General features: G+C 40.7%; 1 protein-coding gene across 1 annotated transcript in view; it reads left to right on the forward strand.

Annotated features, from left to right (window-relative positions):
- Positions 1-17,162, forward strand: part of aco1 (aconitase 1, soluble) — a 72,756-nt gene that overhangs the window by 22,936 nt on the left and 32,658 nt on the right. The window contains exons 10-13 of the mRNA XM_008434831.2: positions 50-166; positions 412-571; positions 659-794; positions 3,843-3,927. Of these exons, the coding sequence (XP_008433053.1) occupies positions 50-166; positions 412-571; positions 659-794; positions 3,843-3,927 (498 nt within the window). The remainder of the gene's footprint in view (positions 1-49; positions 167-411; positions 572-658; positions 795-3,842; positions 3,928-17,162) is intronic.

Here is a 17,162-nt window from a genome sequence, read left to right on the forward strand (position 1 = left end):
AAAGGCTGATTGAAGACTTTTGGATCTTTGTTTTTCTTTTCTCTTTCAGGTAGTACAGTTAGACCTCAGCACAGTGGTTCCTTGCTGCAGTGGTCCCAAAAGGCCACAGGACAGGATTCCTGTTTCTGAAATGAAAACGGATTTTGAGTCTTGTTTGGGAGCAAAGGTTGGTTCAATTTGCGTTGGTTTAGATAGAAGGGTCAACAAAAGGCAAAGCCACAACACAATAGCGAAAGTTATGTTAAACATTTCAGCTTTTGAATTTATTCAACTTTATACTGTATTTTACCATGATTGACCATGATGTCTGTGAAATTCAGTGGTGAATATCATTAAATAGTGACTCTTCTATTTTTTTTATTGCTTTTATCAAACCTATTTAATTTTACCGTTCAATTCTGATCTTCTTAGCAAGGATTTAAGGGTTTCCAGGTGGCACCTGAACGCCATAGCACTGCGGTCTCCTTCCAGTTCAGTGGGAAGGAGTATACTCTGGGCCATGGCTCAGTAGTCATTGCTGCTATCACCAGCTGCACCAACACCAGCAACCCATCTGTCATGCTTGGAGCAGGTGGATGAACCACATCTGTCCGTGGCATTAATGTTGAAATGACCCACTGACCCAATCAAAACTGACTGCTAACATCTGTTGTTCCAGGGCTTCTTGCTAAGAAAGCAATAGAGAATGGTCTAAATGTGAAGCCGTACATAAAGACCAGCCTGTCACCTGGCAGTGGAGTGGTGACCTACTACCTGAAGAAGAGTGGCGTAATGGACTTCATGTCTCAGCTGGGGTTAGTAAAAGTCCATAATGATCTTTTAATCATTGGTTTTATTCGATCTTAGTGCTGTCTTTGATGCTGCCGACCATGCAATCCTGGTGAAACAGCCTAAAGGTCCTGGCTGGTATTTGTGGCTCAGCTTTAGCTCACTGGACATTCTGCATTAAGATGGACAGATTTTCCTCCGACGATGCCCCCTTAACTTGTGGGGTGCCACAAGGCTCAGTTTTGGGTCCACTTTTATTTTATTTTTATATCATTTTATATCATTCTACTTGCTGGTATTATTCAGTCCTTGTCGGATATCTCTTATCACATTTACACTGATGACATTCAGTTGTATTTTTCATTTAGACTGCATCAACTGGACAGGTGGGTCATCCTCGTCCAATGTTTGTCCCATAAGTTACTCTCCAGTAACTTTCTGGTTCTAAACACCAGTAAGTCAGAAACTATAATTATTGCTCTCAGTCACCTACACCAGTCGTTCCCAACCACAGGGCCGCGGACCGGTACCGGTCCGTAGACCAATTGGTACGCACAAGAAATAATTAAATATTTCCGTTTAATGTATTATCTGAATCTGAAGGATTTTTTATTTTGAAAATCCTTTAACTGGATTTTCTCAGTTCACACTAGCCAACATTGAGCCCACAAGCAATAAGAAACAGATGTCCTTGGACAGTTTATTTGCTAAAGGGAAAAGACCCAGAAAAGAGGCATGAGAATGGATTTATCCCAGACCGGTAGGTGATTCCCACATTACAAGCCCGCTCTGTAATATGCGGCGATCGGCTCAATAATGAGGGAATGGAGTCTTCAAACTGCTTCGCCACATAGAGACCTAGCACCCTGTGCTTAAGTAACACACCTTGGGTGTCATTGTTTCCCATCACTCCCAGGTGGGACAGTCTCGTTGCAGACAAATAAGCTCAAGGTTCCCATTGATTTGTCATTATCAAGAGTTAAAATTTTCATGAAAATAAAAGGTTAGTTTTTGTGGCGCATCTGTATCTTATTTTGAAGGGATGTGTATACATTACCATACTGACCAGCGTCAGCTGCCCTAACGCATTGACTACAGCGTTAGAGGAGTAGTCGAGATTAGAGGAGTACAGCTTGTGAGTCTTAAGTCTGGTTCACACAGCACGATTTAAGAATTGTCGGCCGATTTTCCAAACCTCTGTGACCACACACAACACGAGCCGATAAAAGTACAGCAGGTTCGATTAGATCATGTGTCCAGCCACACGGCAGGAGCAACACACCACAAACAAACTGATACCAGTCACGAACATCCCGGTTGCAGAAGAAAATCCCGTAAAATCCCCAACATACCATACGTGAATTTAGAATAAACAAACACAGATGACAATGTAGAAACAGTGATAGTTTGTGGACTCATTTTAAGCGATAACAGAAGTAACAAAAAGAAAAGGCGTTGGATAAATGACAGCGTGGCAGCCACTCTATTCAGCTGTTTGGGATTCCCCTCCGTGCTTACGTCACTGCGCTGTCTGATTGGCTACCTGTCACATTTAAAAGGCTGTTTTCTCGCTCACTGTCAATGAAAACCCCACAGGCTGCAAAAACAATGTTGAATATGTCCGATTTTAGATCGGAGCAGTCCCAACGTTCTACCGACTGGACCAGATCAATCGTGACACATCAGGATCAGGTGGATCAGGGTCGCAGTAAAATTGCCAAGCCTTGACCTGTCCATGGTGGTAAAAAGGTTGGGAACCACTGACCTACACAACAGTATCAGCCAGACAATTGCATCCGTTTGTCCGTTAGTAAAATCAAAGGTAAAAATCTTGGTGTCACATTTGATTCATCATTAGGCTTTGACTCACACATTAAGGCTGTTTGTCATTCTTGTTTCTTTCACTCAAACATTTCTAAAATCAAACAAATGGTCTCGAGAGTTGACCTAGAGAAAATCAGTCATGCTTTTGTATCATCTCGTCTAGACTACTGTAATGCCCTATTTACCTGCCTGGATAAAGCCCCAATTTCACTTTTGTAATCTATACAGAACACAACAGCCAGACTTCTCACCAAATCCAGTAAATCCTGTCATATCTCTCCTGTTCTATATTCATTACTTTGCTCCCTGTCATGATGGGTTCTGTTGTCATTAGTTGTTGCCTTCATCGCTGCCACCTGGGCTTAATTAACGCAGCTGTTTTGTTTTCCTGATTGTGTTTTTCCCCAGTATATTTAAGTTTACCTGTGTCCCTAGTCATTGTGGGATCCTCTGCGTTGCTCGCTGCGTTCTCAGTGTAGTTTATGATCTGTAATCTAGAAAGGTACCAGTTTAGAAAAATAAAGCTTCTAAATTCTGCTGAACTGAGCATGGCTGGACTTACCTCATTCACATGATGACCAGATCTGACTTTTAGACTTTTAGTCTATTTGTTTTAAAGTTCTTGTTCTGACATACAGAGCATTACATGGCCACGCTCCTGATTATCTTTGTCAACTTTTAACTAAATATTCTGCTGTTCGTGGTCTTCGTTCTGAATCTTTTGGTTGTTCCACGAACACAGTTAAAAACTAAAGGGGACCAGGCCTTTCAGTCTGTGGCTGTGGGACAGTTTGCCCTTGCAGCTCAGTTTTCCTGACTCTGTGGAGATTTTTAAAAAGCATCTAAAAACATTTTTATTTTCCCAGGCTTTTATCTCTTGATTATGTTGTGTTTCTTCCGGTGGCTTTGTGTTTTATAGGGTTCTTAAGGTTGATTTTTATTGTACAGCGCTTTGTGATTTTATGTCTGTGAAAAGTGTTTTATAAATAAACTTTACTTACTTGCTTGTCAAAAATGAAATCATAAAAATCGAAATTGAGCGCTTGTTATTTATTTTGTGCACTTAATAGGAAATCAGGTTAGGAGTGGAGCTGAGCCGTTATCCGATTTCCAATTTTGGTTTAATAAATGAAAAACAAAAAAACTAGTCTATTTTTGTTTTTTCATTTGAAATGAAAAAAAAAACGAACTGCCTGAAAATACACGGACCCACATTCTACTTTAACAGTTGTTTTTTTGTCTCATGTCAGCTTTGAGGTTGTTGGCTATGGCTGCATGACGTGTATTGGAAACAGTGGTCCACTCCCTGATTCAGTGGTGGAGGCCATAACTAAGGTATGTGTAACACTATTGCTCTACTTCAGGGGTGCCCAAACTTTTTGAGAGCAGGATCTACTTTTTCTCTCACCAGCTGCCTGAGATCTACCTCATGACACAAAGACATAACAATTGCAAATTAAACTCTATTGACTTATTTTATATTCAAATTTACATCAGTTATAGATGTAAACTATGTATTCCATGAGGTCCTAACCTCATGGAATACATAAATAAGAAATGATACACAAACTCCATTCTCTCTGCTCATAGATAAACAGGAAGACATTTAATCCACATCTGCGGATTTCCACATCACATTTTCATCGTCTCAGAAATCCAAAATGTCTTGTCTCTTACTTCTGACATCAGAAAGTCATGTGAATCAACCAACATGACTTTTATACCATTCCAGCCCTACTGTTGTGTATTGGAAAGCTTTGACCAATGGCGTTACCGAACCTCGCTTGCATAGCAATTCTGGCAAACATAACAATTGCAAATTGTTATGTTTGCCAGACCCAGGAAGTCTGTGTGTTGGAAGTTCCGAGAATTAGGGGTTGACCTCCTGGAAATTAAATCTGCTCCATCAGAAGAACTATTAGTCATGTTGTTGGTTCCTTATCTGTCCAAACAAAGATTCTTTCCCATTCCTGGCTGACTTTCTCGCACACAAGCAGGAAAGGACGTTTGCACAACAACTTAAACTTTCCCTCTTTGGTGATTGTTTATTCCACATCTCTGCGATCTAAATTCCTTTCTGACTTCTAGGTTAGATTGACCCAGTACGTTTGACACAGTACATTTCTTTTCAGTCAAAGTATATCTTAATGTGAATCAACCAACATGACTTTTAACTATTAATATAATTATATTCCTCTACATATCCCCCCTAAAAAAGGCACACTTATTTTCTAGTTAATTTGTAGTGCATTGCTTTCCCATGATCATAAGTTCCATTGGTATAGGATTAAAAAACCCTCTCTGTCAATCTTTTATTAGAGGAAAAAATTATCCCATGGTCCCCTAGGCAACCACCCTCAGGCACCAGTGAAACTGATGACCATGGTACCCGCAATGATTTTTACCCAAACATCATCATAGGACATATCAGCACGGTTTGAACAAAGTAGAAGTAAGGTTTGAATTATAGCACTAAATGAGTTCTCAGCAGCGATGCAGTGTAGCGTTGTGTAGCACAGTTCCTGTTGAGTTCTACACTCAAAAAGATTTAGCAACATCTAATTCTGTTCGTGTGAATGTAGAGGCATTGTTGGGTCAGATATGCTGGATAACCTTTAGTTCAATCCAGTGCTGTGAAGCTTAACTATTCACACTATTATGTGAGTCATATCTACCATACAGTGCTTATGTAATGACTAGGTATATAATATTAAATGTACACTGTATTTCAGGAATGACCCCAAAATGTTTGTTTGATCCAGTAGTATAATTTCAGCTGAAAACCTTTGAACTAGAATTGAGAAAAAAATGTATTAGAATAAAAATAGCGTTTACACCCTTTTTTAAGTCCAGTTTAATTGATTCAATTTCTTCTCAATAATTATCTTTGATTTATTTTTTATCATTTGAATGCTCAAATTTATAATTTATGAAATTAACTTCCAGATTGCACGATTAAGATTAAGAAAGGTTCGGAGGGTATTAATGAAGACTTATTTAATTAATTGGTCATCTTATATTCTTCCTGATGGACTGTCTGTTCCGGTGCTGCTGCTCCTTCGTCCAAGGCCGTCGCCAACAAGTGGAGACCGTTTCCTGTGCTCAGCCGTTGTTGTTATTGGCCTGAGCATCATTCCTTGAGCAGGCGTTGTGCCAGTGCTCCATGGTCCACACAGGTTTCTGCTGTGTGATGAGTTTTGGTTCTCCATGTTGACATGCTGTGAGGACACAACGTCACCAGCCAGCAGCTTCATAGGCACTTCTCCTCTAGTGCCAAAGTTGTCATATGCAACTCTATCATGGCCAACAGATCCACCTCTTAGTGAGTAATATTGTGACTATTTGAGTTATTGTATTTCATCTGTAATCAAATCATTTGTTTTATTAAATCCCATTCACTGCCACACTCAATTTTGATCAATTATAATCGTAGCTTTGTCTGTGTCTTTGTGTTCAAGACTGCAGAGGTCTCCCAATAGCAAAATAATTCCATCACCATATTAACTATAATTTTGAAAGGGAATAAGTATTACATTACAATACTTGCTTTTTTTTCCAATCCCATCTAAAATATGTTTTCCATAACCTATTATTTTGCTATTATTGCACTGGTTCACTGTGTCTCCTGTGTATGTTAATGAGTAATGGTAATCATGAGCAACAAATTCCTAATAGAATATTCTATTCCATTGATTAATTTCTATGTAATCAACACTTAGTCCTTTGCCCAATTAGTTGTTTTAAATTGCCGTTTGTATTTCCTATAATTAAGATTCTATATCCTGTTTCACTCAAACTGAATGGATAGATGTCAGTATTGTGGGCCCTGTTTCTCTTTGGATCGCCCGTGTTGCAGCTCACAGCAGCTGGAGCTAAGCCCCCCTTCTTCCTTTCCTCTGCTTTTCTCTCTCTCTCCTCTGCTCAGAGCTGCATTCTGTGACGTAGAGGTGGAGGCGTAGAGACTGTGGTGTTCAACTACAACAGAATTCATAAACAACATTAACATCTTCACATGACACTTAAAATCAACATAACATACTTTCAACTTAACCCAATGTGTTAAAATATATAACTGTTCACATTTGTGTCTCATGATCATAAAATCTTAAAAATAAAATAATTCTCTTTACTCAATATATAACATCTCTCACATTATAACCACTTCATGCCCATTTTTCCAAAAGCCTTGATAGTAATAATTCTTGAACTAGGAAACAATTTAGATCCAAACGTTTGACTCTGTTGACTCACTACTCCTACAGATTTGAAATGATCAATTGCAGAATCTTAAAGGCGTCCTGCCAACCTTCACTACAGTCCGGACTTTTGAGTACTGAGAAGTCAGGCATGCTGTGGATGACTAAAGGCCTTGAAACATATTTAAAATTGTAGTTTCATATGGATCCGTCAATGTGAAATTGGAATTGTACCCCAACAAAATAACTAAACTATACAGGTTTGTACAGATATTAGTAAAACACACTTATGACAAAAAAAATCAACATTTAGACAAACAGACGACATGGGAACAATATCATAGATAATCTCGCTCGCACTCATTCCTCTTGCTTTGTGCATATAATCATGGTTGTGTCAGGGTGCGTGTTTGTGTGTGCGTGTATCCGTGTGTGTGTGTATGGGTTTAGGAGAGGGTGGTGGTATGTGTGTAAGGTTATGAACGCGCACTCAAGCAAGAGAGCGAGTGGAAATCCCCAATTGTCGGCTGCTCTCAGGCTCCGCTTTTTTTCTTTTTTTTTCCAACTGAGATGGAGACGAAGAAAGGGCAGTGCATTTCTGTCTAAGTTTGTATATGCGTTGCCTGTCCTATCTATGCCCTGCTTAGTTTAACCCTTCATTGAGATCATTGAGTCTCACAACCCACTATTCATGCAGCGAAGCCAAAGCATGCACACTTCTACCATATTGCACGCATCACACACTAACTCCTAGCGATCACACCACCTTCACCATTTTCACTCAGTCAAGCCTGTTCTCCACTGATATGTGACAAAGCGAAGCTCTGTCACATATCAGTGAAGAAAAGCCAAAACATGCAAACTTAACTGCCCATCATATGCATCCACATTTCATCAAACACTTCTCATTCGACTTTCATTCATTTTATCATACTTTACTCGTCCACTTCTTTCACACTCATCCATGCACACATATTTTTCACACAAATATTTATTGTATATCCCATTGCGCACAGATCCACATCATTCCAGAAGGCCTACTCACACACACTCCATACCTCTTCTCCGGGGTATTTAGGACATAATTTAGAGTCTCATGGTAATCTAGTTAATTCCCTAATTTATGCGTGTACACCGTTGTGTACATTATTGACTTTAGCTATTATTTTTACCTGAACAAATAATTAAAATCCTTACTTCAGGTTTTCTTTATCTGAACTAACTCAGAGATCTCAGAATTCACTGCAGTTTAGGCCATTTATTGTTTTCTGTCTCTCCCTTCATTCTATTCTTTCCCGGGGAACTAGTCAATATAAGTCCAAGAGCTCAGTTAATTTATAGAAACAGTTACTGCAGTTTAATTCACAAAAGTTATCCCTAAAAACAATTTTTCCAACTTTTGAAACTTCTTTATTAACAGCTTTTACTCATTTTTCAACTTTATCTCCGGCCACATTTTTACTAGAGAATCTCGGTTTCCTCGCTGGAGAACCATTTCGGTTTCGCTTATAGAGAACAATTTCGGTCTCTTTCTGAGAACCACTTTGGTCTCTCTCACGAAGGACCTTCTTCTCTCTTGGCCTCTTTTTATTCTTATTCCTTATTCTCAGCGCTTTTCATAGAGATCCCAATCTCTCTTCGCAGATTCAGCAGGCTTAATATTAAAACTCACGGCCTCTTGCCGTATCTAACAAATTGTGATATCTTATTAATTAGTCAGCTCGCGAAAGTGCCTGCTACACCAGGTTTGCTGATATGCGGTAACTTATAACGCGGAAAAAAAATTCCTAAGTGTTACCATCGCCAAAAGGGGTGTAAAGCCAGACTGACAAAGGTGCTTATTTTAGGGTTGTTTATCTTTCCAAAATGTACTAGATAACTATGAATCTAAATGTCTTATTACAACCCCACCTTGCGCAAGCTACTGTTTGTCAATGAGCAGGAAATAACTTAATTTCTTTTTAGCTCTTCAGACCGCCAGCAGACAGGAAACCGTTCTACAATTTAATAATTAAGAGATAAAAAAATCTTACCTCTTTTCTGTGTCTGGGCCTGGTTCCCTGTTTTGCAGCCAGTCTGGAGAGAGTACCCTTTCCATCCTCTTTAACTTGAATCAGCTCAATCAGCACGTCGGGTGTCACCACTTTATAGAAGAATTTAAAGGTGCTAACCTCATGGAATACATAAATAAGAAATAATACACAAAACTCCATTCTCTCTGCTCATAGATAAACAGGAAGACATTTAATCCACATCTGCGGATTTCCACATCACATTTTCATCATCTCATTTTCATCGTTTCAGAAATCCAAAATGTCTTGTCTCTTACTTCTGACATCAGATTTTTATACCATTCCAGCCCTACTGTTGTGTATTGGAAAGCTTTTGACCAATGGCATTACCAAATCTCACTTACATAGCAATTCTGGCTCCATCTTACACTAGGTGTGTGTTGGAAGTTCCGAGAATTAGGGGTTGACCTCCTGGAAATTAAATCTGCTCCATCAGAAGAACTATTAGTCAAGTTGTTGGTTCCTTATCTGTCCAAACAAAGATTCTTTCCCATTCCTGGCTGACTTTCTCGCACACAAGCAGGAAAGGACATTTGCCAAGGTTTCTTGCACAACAACTTAACCTTTCCCTCTTTGGTGATTGTTTATTCCACATCTCTCCGATCTGAATTTCTTTCTGACTTCTAGGTTAGATTGACCCAGTACATTTGACACAGTACATTTCTTTTTAGTCAAAGCATATCTTAATGTGAATCAACCAACAACATGACTTTTAACTATTAATATAATTATATTCCTCTGCATTATAGCAGAAATAATAAAGTGACAGAAAACTTAACGCAGTTTCTTCCTCAGTGAGATTCTGACACTGGGAGGTTGTTACTGGTTTCTCAGTCAGAAGCTGGTTTCAAACCTGACACCAGCAGGTGTCAGTCAGTCATGGTGGATCTGAAATTTGGTTTGATGACCTCAATATGAGAAACTACAGACTGATAGGAGGAACCAAAGAGCCCAGTAAAAGTAAAGGCAAATCTTCTGAAGTTGGGATATAATTAATTTAATTTCACATAATTATTGCGGTAGAATTTGTTAAAACTTAATTACATATATTTGTCCTATTTGATGCTTGTTGTGACATAGACTCACAAACGAACGAGGTATTTAGTCCAAGTTTGTTGTTTATTGAATGTTCAGAAACTACAGCAGGTGTGATGAGCCACAGCAAAGGTAAACAAGTAAAACAACCTGAACAAACGATCAACTCAGTGGTTTTTAAATACTCCTACCTTTAGGGGGCGTTTACACGACAACGATCCAACAAAAACTGCACTTTTGTTCCGTTTTTGTTGGATCGTTTACACGATAACGTTCTGATTACGATCTGTGTTTACACAGTAACGGTACACATCGAAAACGTGTAATGCTCTCGCTGCGCCTAGTTGGTGCTAGGTTCTTTGAAACTTTGAAAGTGCGCATGTGTTTAAAAAAAAGTTGTACTTGAAGGCTTGTGGATTTCCGTGAGAGAACACGCATTGTGTGCGTCTGATTAGGGCGCATGCAGTTGGAAAAAGTGGGATAACTTTGAGCTTTCACGGTGTCCGTAGCGGCCCCGGACTGGAAGCTGTTTATTGTTTTTACCTTGGAATGGCCAACAGTCTGTTATTCCTATATCAATTTGATAAAAATAGGAGTTCCCGCACGTCCCATATCCGTGTCCTCTGTTACCTTTTTCAGCAGTTAAAACAGTTTAATCCGTTGCTAACAAGTCGTAACTTGTTTTTCCGAGCCGCCTTCAAACGCAACATGAAAGCTGAGACGCTCGCGCTGGGTTTACACCTATGAGGCAGCGAAGGAGACCTGCTGCTGCTGCGCAGGTGTGTTAGAATCATGGCAGCAAACCAGCAAAACGTAAGCTGTTGGATGCAGGTGATGTTAGCTAAAAGATGACTAGCTAATATCAATACAGCACGTTAAGCTTGTTAACAAGTAGCCTGTAGGCTGCTGATGTTGTTGTCTATGTTCAGCAACTTAGATTCATTTTGACCCCCAAAATAAGTCGATGCCCCTCCTGTTAAACTCTTCTGGAGCCGGGCTGGTCCTGGTCCGTAGTTCTCTAGATAAGAGCGCTGAACAAGCAGCCGTGTATTTTGCCACCTCGGCGGTGCGGAGCGGTGAAGAGACGCTGAGGGAACCGTATCTGGGAAACAGTAACACCAGCATTGTGAGTAGTTTCTTCTTCTTCTGTGGATTGTAGGAAGCAGCTATGTTTTGCGTCATACTTTGCATGAGCTGGGGATTCTCTGGAAGAAAATATCCGTTTTCTAGGTTTACACGACAACGTTTCAGAAACATCGCACTCTGGAACCCGTTTTCAATCTGTGCCGTTGTTAGAGAAAACATTCGGTGGTTTCGTGTAAATGCACACTACAAACGCAACAAAACTCTTCCGTTTTCCCCCGAAATCGTTGTCATGTAAACGGGGCCTAAACACTCCTACAAGCACACGGCAGCGGGTGTTCTTGTCGTTTGAGCACACAAGTTGCCGTGGCAACCGCCCCCATTCAGTCCGAGCAGAGATTACTTTAAAAACACAACATTCAGTCCGTTATGATATCAGGTTGATATTTATTTCTCAATTATTAATAAGCCTATCATGAACACAGTGGTGGTTGAGTAGCTAGTTTAAACGCCTACTCTGCTCGTCAATCAGTCTGAGCCGCCTTTACTTTTTTTTTTTTTTGTTAATGGAACCGAAACGCACTGAATTGCGCAACACCTTGTTGAAACAATAATTACTGAGATTATTAATTTTAACACATTTTGTTGATTTTTTTATAATTATACTTTTTTAATGAAGCTACAAACATCCACTGGATGGAGCTTTTGTATTGCAAATGAAATGATGGTAAACCATTATATTGAGATCAGAGAGCCTGCCATGAGGGTGGATATTTGACATATGGGTATATTATATGTTATTCAAAGTGTTTGAGTAGTGGGGTCGACTGTGGGTGGATATTGGATATATGGGTGGATTATGTATTTTACCAAGTGTTTGAGTACTGTGGTCCACTGTGAGTGTGTGTTGAGGTTCCGTGGGACCAGTGGTGGGGGTGTTGGTTTTGGAGGACCAGGGGTGGTAAACTGGAGGTCCATGCGGGGTTTGGGTGCCTGAATCCCGGGTAGATGAGCTCCGTGAGTGCCCCTGGTTCTGGAGGTCGTGGTGGATCCATGGACTAAAGTCCAGCCCTGGTCCTGGAGAACCAGACAAGGGAAATTTTGACAACATCCTGCGGGGTTTCGGTGCTTCATTCCCAGGTAGAGAAGCTCCATGACTGGCCCTGGTTCTGGATCACCTGCCTTAACAGGGGCACTGACTTGAAGTCCTTGCTTCTCGGCCTCTAAGTGCTTGTTGACACCAAAGGAGATTCCTGACACAGGGGTAATTTGTGTATTTTACAAAGTGCTTAAGTACTGTGGTCAACTCTGTGTGTGAGGGGATGGGCTGGACTGCCACCAAAGTGTATTTATGACATATGGGTGGATTATGTATTTTACCTGTCCAAATAAACCAAAAATAAATCATTTTATTTTGTTTTAAATTCTCTGCACTTTAACTTATAAGGAGTAATTTACTTTTTTTGGATTGCTGTGTTTTTGTATTTTGATGTTGGATTGTAAGTGTTCTGATTTTATATAGTGAGTTTAATAATGTAAAATGTTGTACTCTTCATATGTAGCAGAGAAATTTGTTTTATGTGCGATAATGTTTCATACGTACAAAAATTTTCACTTAATGCCTGCCAAAAAAGTGTTGTCCCAGGCTGGAGTCGAACCACTTTGCAAACAGAGATGCAAAGTGACAGGGCTCATAGTGCTTATGACTTGATACCAAGAGGGCCAGACATCAAAGAGGATTCCTGTATCCATACTTAAGTCAATATGGGTATGAAAAAAGTGTTGTCCTTGTCTGGATTCGAACCAGGCTTTCCCGGGTGGGAGGCAGGCTCCTTGTTTAGACTATTGTAATTCTCTACTTTTTGGTTTACCACAGAAAACTGTGCATAAATTACAATTGGTTCAAAATTCAGCTGCTCGTATCATTACACAGACCCCTTTAATTCATCACATCACACCTATTTTACAACAGCTCCATTGGCTTCCAATCACATATCACATCAACTATAAAATACTTCTTCTAACTTTTAAAGTAGTTTACAACCTCACACCTTCATATCTCTCGAACTCCCTTCACATTGCCACACCCATCCGTTCCCTCAGATCCTCTTCTTCTGTCCATCTCATCGGCTGAATACTCTGTTCCCCCCTGCTCGTCTTGTCACTATGGGGAGCAGAGCATTCAGCCGCTCTGCTCCCAAACTCTGGAACTCACTCCCACCTGATCTCCGTAACATCGAGTCTTTGCAATATTTTAAGTCCAAACTCAAAACCCATTTGTTTGAACTAGCATACAACCTTTAATTATCTTTGTACTGTTTTCTAAATTTTGTTTGTGTTTTTTTTTTTGTTTTGTTTTGTTTTTGTTTTTATTACCGGCAGTGGTGGAGAAAGTACTCAAAAAATGTACTTAAGTAAAAGTCAAAGTACCACATTAACATTCTACTTAAGTAAAAGTAAAAAAGTACTGTTTTAAAAAATACTTAAGTATTAAAAGTAAAAGTACTTGCTAATGCATTACCTAATCACTAATATCATTAAGTGTACCGATCATATGATCATATGCCACAGATAAAGTATGTTTTTATTGCGTTTATTCTGTAACATAGTTTAGACTTAGATATATGATTCTATGCATCATAATTTCAGGGATGGAAACATCTCATCTCCTGTCCTAACATAACATGAACTTCACTTTTTTTGCCACACATTTATTTTGAAAGAAATCCAACTGGCAGAGGAGGACATGGAACCAAGGAGCCACATAGCAGAGTTGTAGTCTGGACCACTGAACCCAAGACCAAATCAAAACCAGCACCCCATGCTACATGACAATAAAATTAAGTTTACCTATCAAAACTGTTTCTCAAATTGATCTGAAAGATTCACTTTCCCACCTAGATATTAAATACTTAGAGCTGAAATAAATGTAACCAGTATCAATTCAAACTCTTCTTCATTCTGTTTTGCTTTCATCTCTGTGCCACAATACACAGAGGTCTCCTGCCATCCCTAAAAAAATAACACCCTGGGCGGTTGCCCATATTGCCAATGTCAGAAATAATAATTGTCTGCACCATTAAACATAGCAATTAACAACGCTCAACTATGAACACTGTCCAAGGCCCAAAAAGCAAGAAGTAACCAAGCAGGAGGAGCATGTGACTGTTCTCATCCTCCCTCCTGCTGCAACGTCTGCCACCATGACAGGTGATGAAAACAAAGAGCAATGAGCATGCTCTGTGTTCTTACTGTTACGACTGGCTCAATGTCATAACAAAAACGGGAGACCATGCAGGGGTTAAAGTGTAGAAAAATGAATGTTTATTAACAAAAACAATGGATTGTGGATATCCGTATCAGTGGTGTAATGCAAATGCTTGGATGTGTTGTATAAGTGTATATGGAAGTGTTGAAGTGCCAAAACAAAGACAAACACAAATGTGCAAAAAAGGAGGGGAGCTGAGGCCTGGCAACAAAACACCACAAGCGTCAAGCGGCAGAGTGGACGCCGAAGGCCACCAGAAGATGGAGACAGCCAGGTTTAAGTACTCTGCACTCCCAATCAACCCGATCAGCAGCACCTGTAAAGGGGAGGAGCACAAGGACAGACAAAAGCAACACCTGCAGCCCAGCCCTTAAGGCCCAGGGCCGTAACACCCCCACCCTTAAGAAAAGGGCCCCAAAGGGGAACCTTTAAAAATTCAAAACAAAAATGAATTTAAAAACGTTTGGGCTGGTAGTACATTACCCAAGAAGTGTTCATGATGACCAACGTCACATCAGCCTTCATGTCCCACAGCCATAAGTTGCAACATCCATCAAGGCTGGTCACTGGTTAAAGAGACTGGTAGGCAGCTAAAACAGGACATGTCTATTGAGCAAACACGTTCAAGGTACCTTACGAGAAGAGAACTCACGAACACAGACCTGACACACAAGTGACCTACCACAGGTTCACAGCCAAATCAAAATGGATTCACCCAGTTACCACTCGCTAAAGCAATAACCAGTAATCCAACCAGATCTGAACTGATGTTACCCAACACAAAAGGTCACAGCAACAAGTGGTCCACTACCACAAAACGTTGCTCTACAAGTCAGGTAACCAAGCAAGTGACCAACAAATTATAGAGAGCGACACCCACAACACGATGACCCTTAGCATGGTCCAAGCACCATACTCAAAGTTACTGCCGTCTCACAGCCAGCAACACCAAAAGGGCATCAACCAAAGGGAGCCGACATCTCCACAAAACCAAACAGTCACATCACTGCTTCACAAATTTTTCCCAGGATTCTCCTCATCACATGATCAACAAAACACAGAGCCACACGCATAACAAACCCAGCATGGTCCAGCACCATACTCTCATGGGATTCAAACAAAACGTGGGCCAACTCCTCCACCAGAACGGTCATTTCACAGGCACAACCTGGCTCAAAGCACACTTTCCTTCCACTGAACTTGAAACGCAAGTCTGTTTGCTGCCCACCGGACAAACCAGTAACGCTCGCCATTAAGGATGGAGACGAGTTTAGACAAGGCTTAAGCACACACCAATGTCAAATTTAAAATTTCTAGACGTGCCGATCACATTTCTACGTGACACTCCAGTGATCATCATAATGCTCTGCCATCATTATAACAGCTCTTCGCACTCATTTCCAAGAAGGTTTCAACCATAAAAAGCCCCAACTTGATCCATGGTTATAAAAATAGACAAGCGACAACATGCACAATAAAAACTCCAACAATGACCACCCGCAGCGTGTCCCCGCTAACTGCCTAGCGAAGAAGCTTACAAACTCAACCCTAGTCTTCGTGAGGCGTGGCGATGGGTTTTTATGCATTTAGAAACCAGTGGTACGATAAAGGCGACCAGCAGGCTGTCACCCCCTCGAAACCACGGAATGCTCCCGAGCCGATGAAGGGAAAGGGGAAGAGGGAAGCTCTACCCGCCGAACCTCCACACTAGTAAAGAACGCGGTGAAACCCCTGTTGGGAAACGCCGCTAAAGCCTACAAGGGGACACCTGCTCAAAACGTTTTATTAGCGCACATTTAAAAACTTGCCACTTCCCTATCGCTAAACTCAAATCCATGGACAAGCATCCCGCTCCAACAAAATGCACCGCACTTCATCTAAACCACCTGCATATCCCCCAAGAGCGCAAAAGTCCAAATAAGGACACTTGCGTCACGGGATTCCCCCGTCACCAATTAAACGCATTGAAATTAGCGTCCCAGAGCCGAACGCTAACAAACACTTGACCAATGCGACAAAAGCGCTCACAAACAAGAACGTAATTCAATTAACATGGTAAGAAAAGCCAAACTTACCGAACCGAACATAACCGACAGAACCGTTTGACGAGCCCCCAATTGTTATGACTGGCTCAATGTCATAACAAAAACGGGAGACCATGCAGGGGTTAAAGTGTAGAAAAATGAATGTTTATTAACAAAAACAATGGATTGTGGATATCCGTATCAGTGGTGTAATGCAAATGCTTGGATGTGTTGTATAAGTGTATATGGAAGTGTTGAAGTGCCAAAACAAAGACAAACACAAATGTGCAAAAACGGAGGGGAGCTGAGGCCTGGCAACAAAACACCACAAGCGTCAAGCGGCAGAGTGGACGCCGAAGGCCACCAGAAGATGGAGACAGCCAGGTTTAAGTACTCTACACTCCCAATCAACCCGATCAGCAGCACCTGTAAAGGGGAGGAGCACAAGGACAGACAAAAGCAACACCTGCAGCCCAGCCCTTAAGGCCCAGGGCCGTAACATTACGTTCTTGTTTTATTTATTCACCAATTAAATATAAAAATATTTTAATGAAATAAAATGGCTACTGCAGTGTACACAGAGCATTACAAGAACAAAGAACGGCTCTCACTGAGGCTTCAGCACTATAGGACTTAGTCAAGATCCGTCCAGAAGAATCGGATCGTCCATGAATGTCATATTACAATATTGCACTTTGGTCACAGCGTTGTCCCATATCTGCGACATGTCAGTCATCGCAGATGCAACATGTGTCTCAGTCAATACAGCTAGCTTTGCTAGCATCACGTCCACAGATCTTACCTTTCTTTAAGCTTTCCTTCCAAGTGATGTTAAAAATTGGACGAAGTCCCCACCGTCTGTGAAAGCGAAGCGCTGCTGATTTTACTTGTC

Source organism: Poecilia reticulata, chromosome 18 (assembly GCF_904066995.2).
Source record: "Poecilia reticulata chromosome 18, P_reticulata-male-v2, whole genome shotgun sequence".
Lineage (NCBI taxonomy): Eukaryota > Metazoa > Chordata > Actinopteri > Cyprinodontiformes > Poeciliidae > Poecilia > Poecilia reticulata.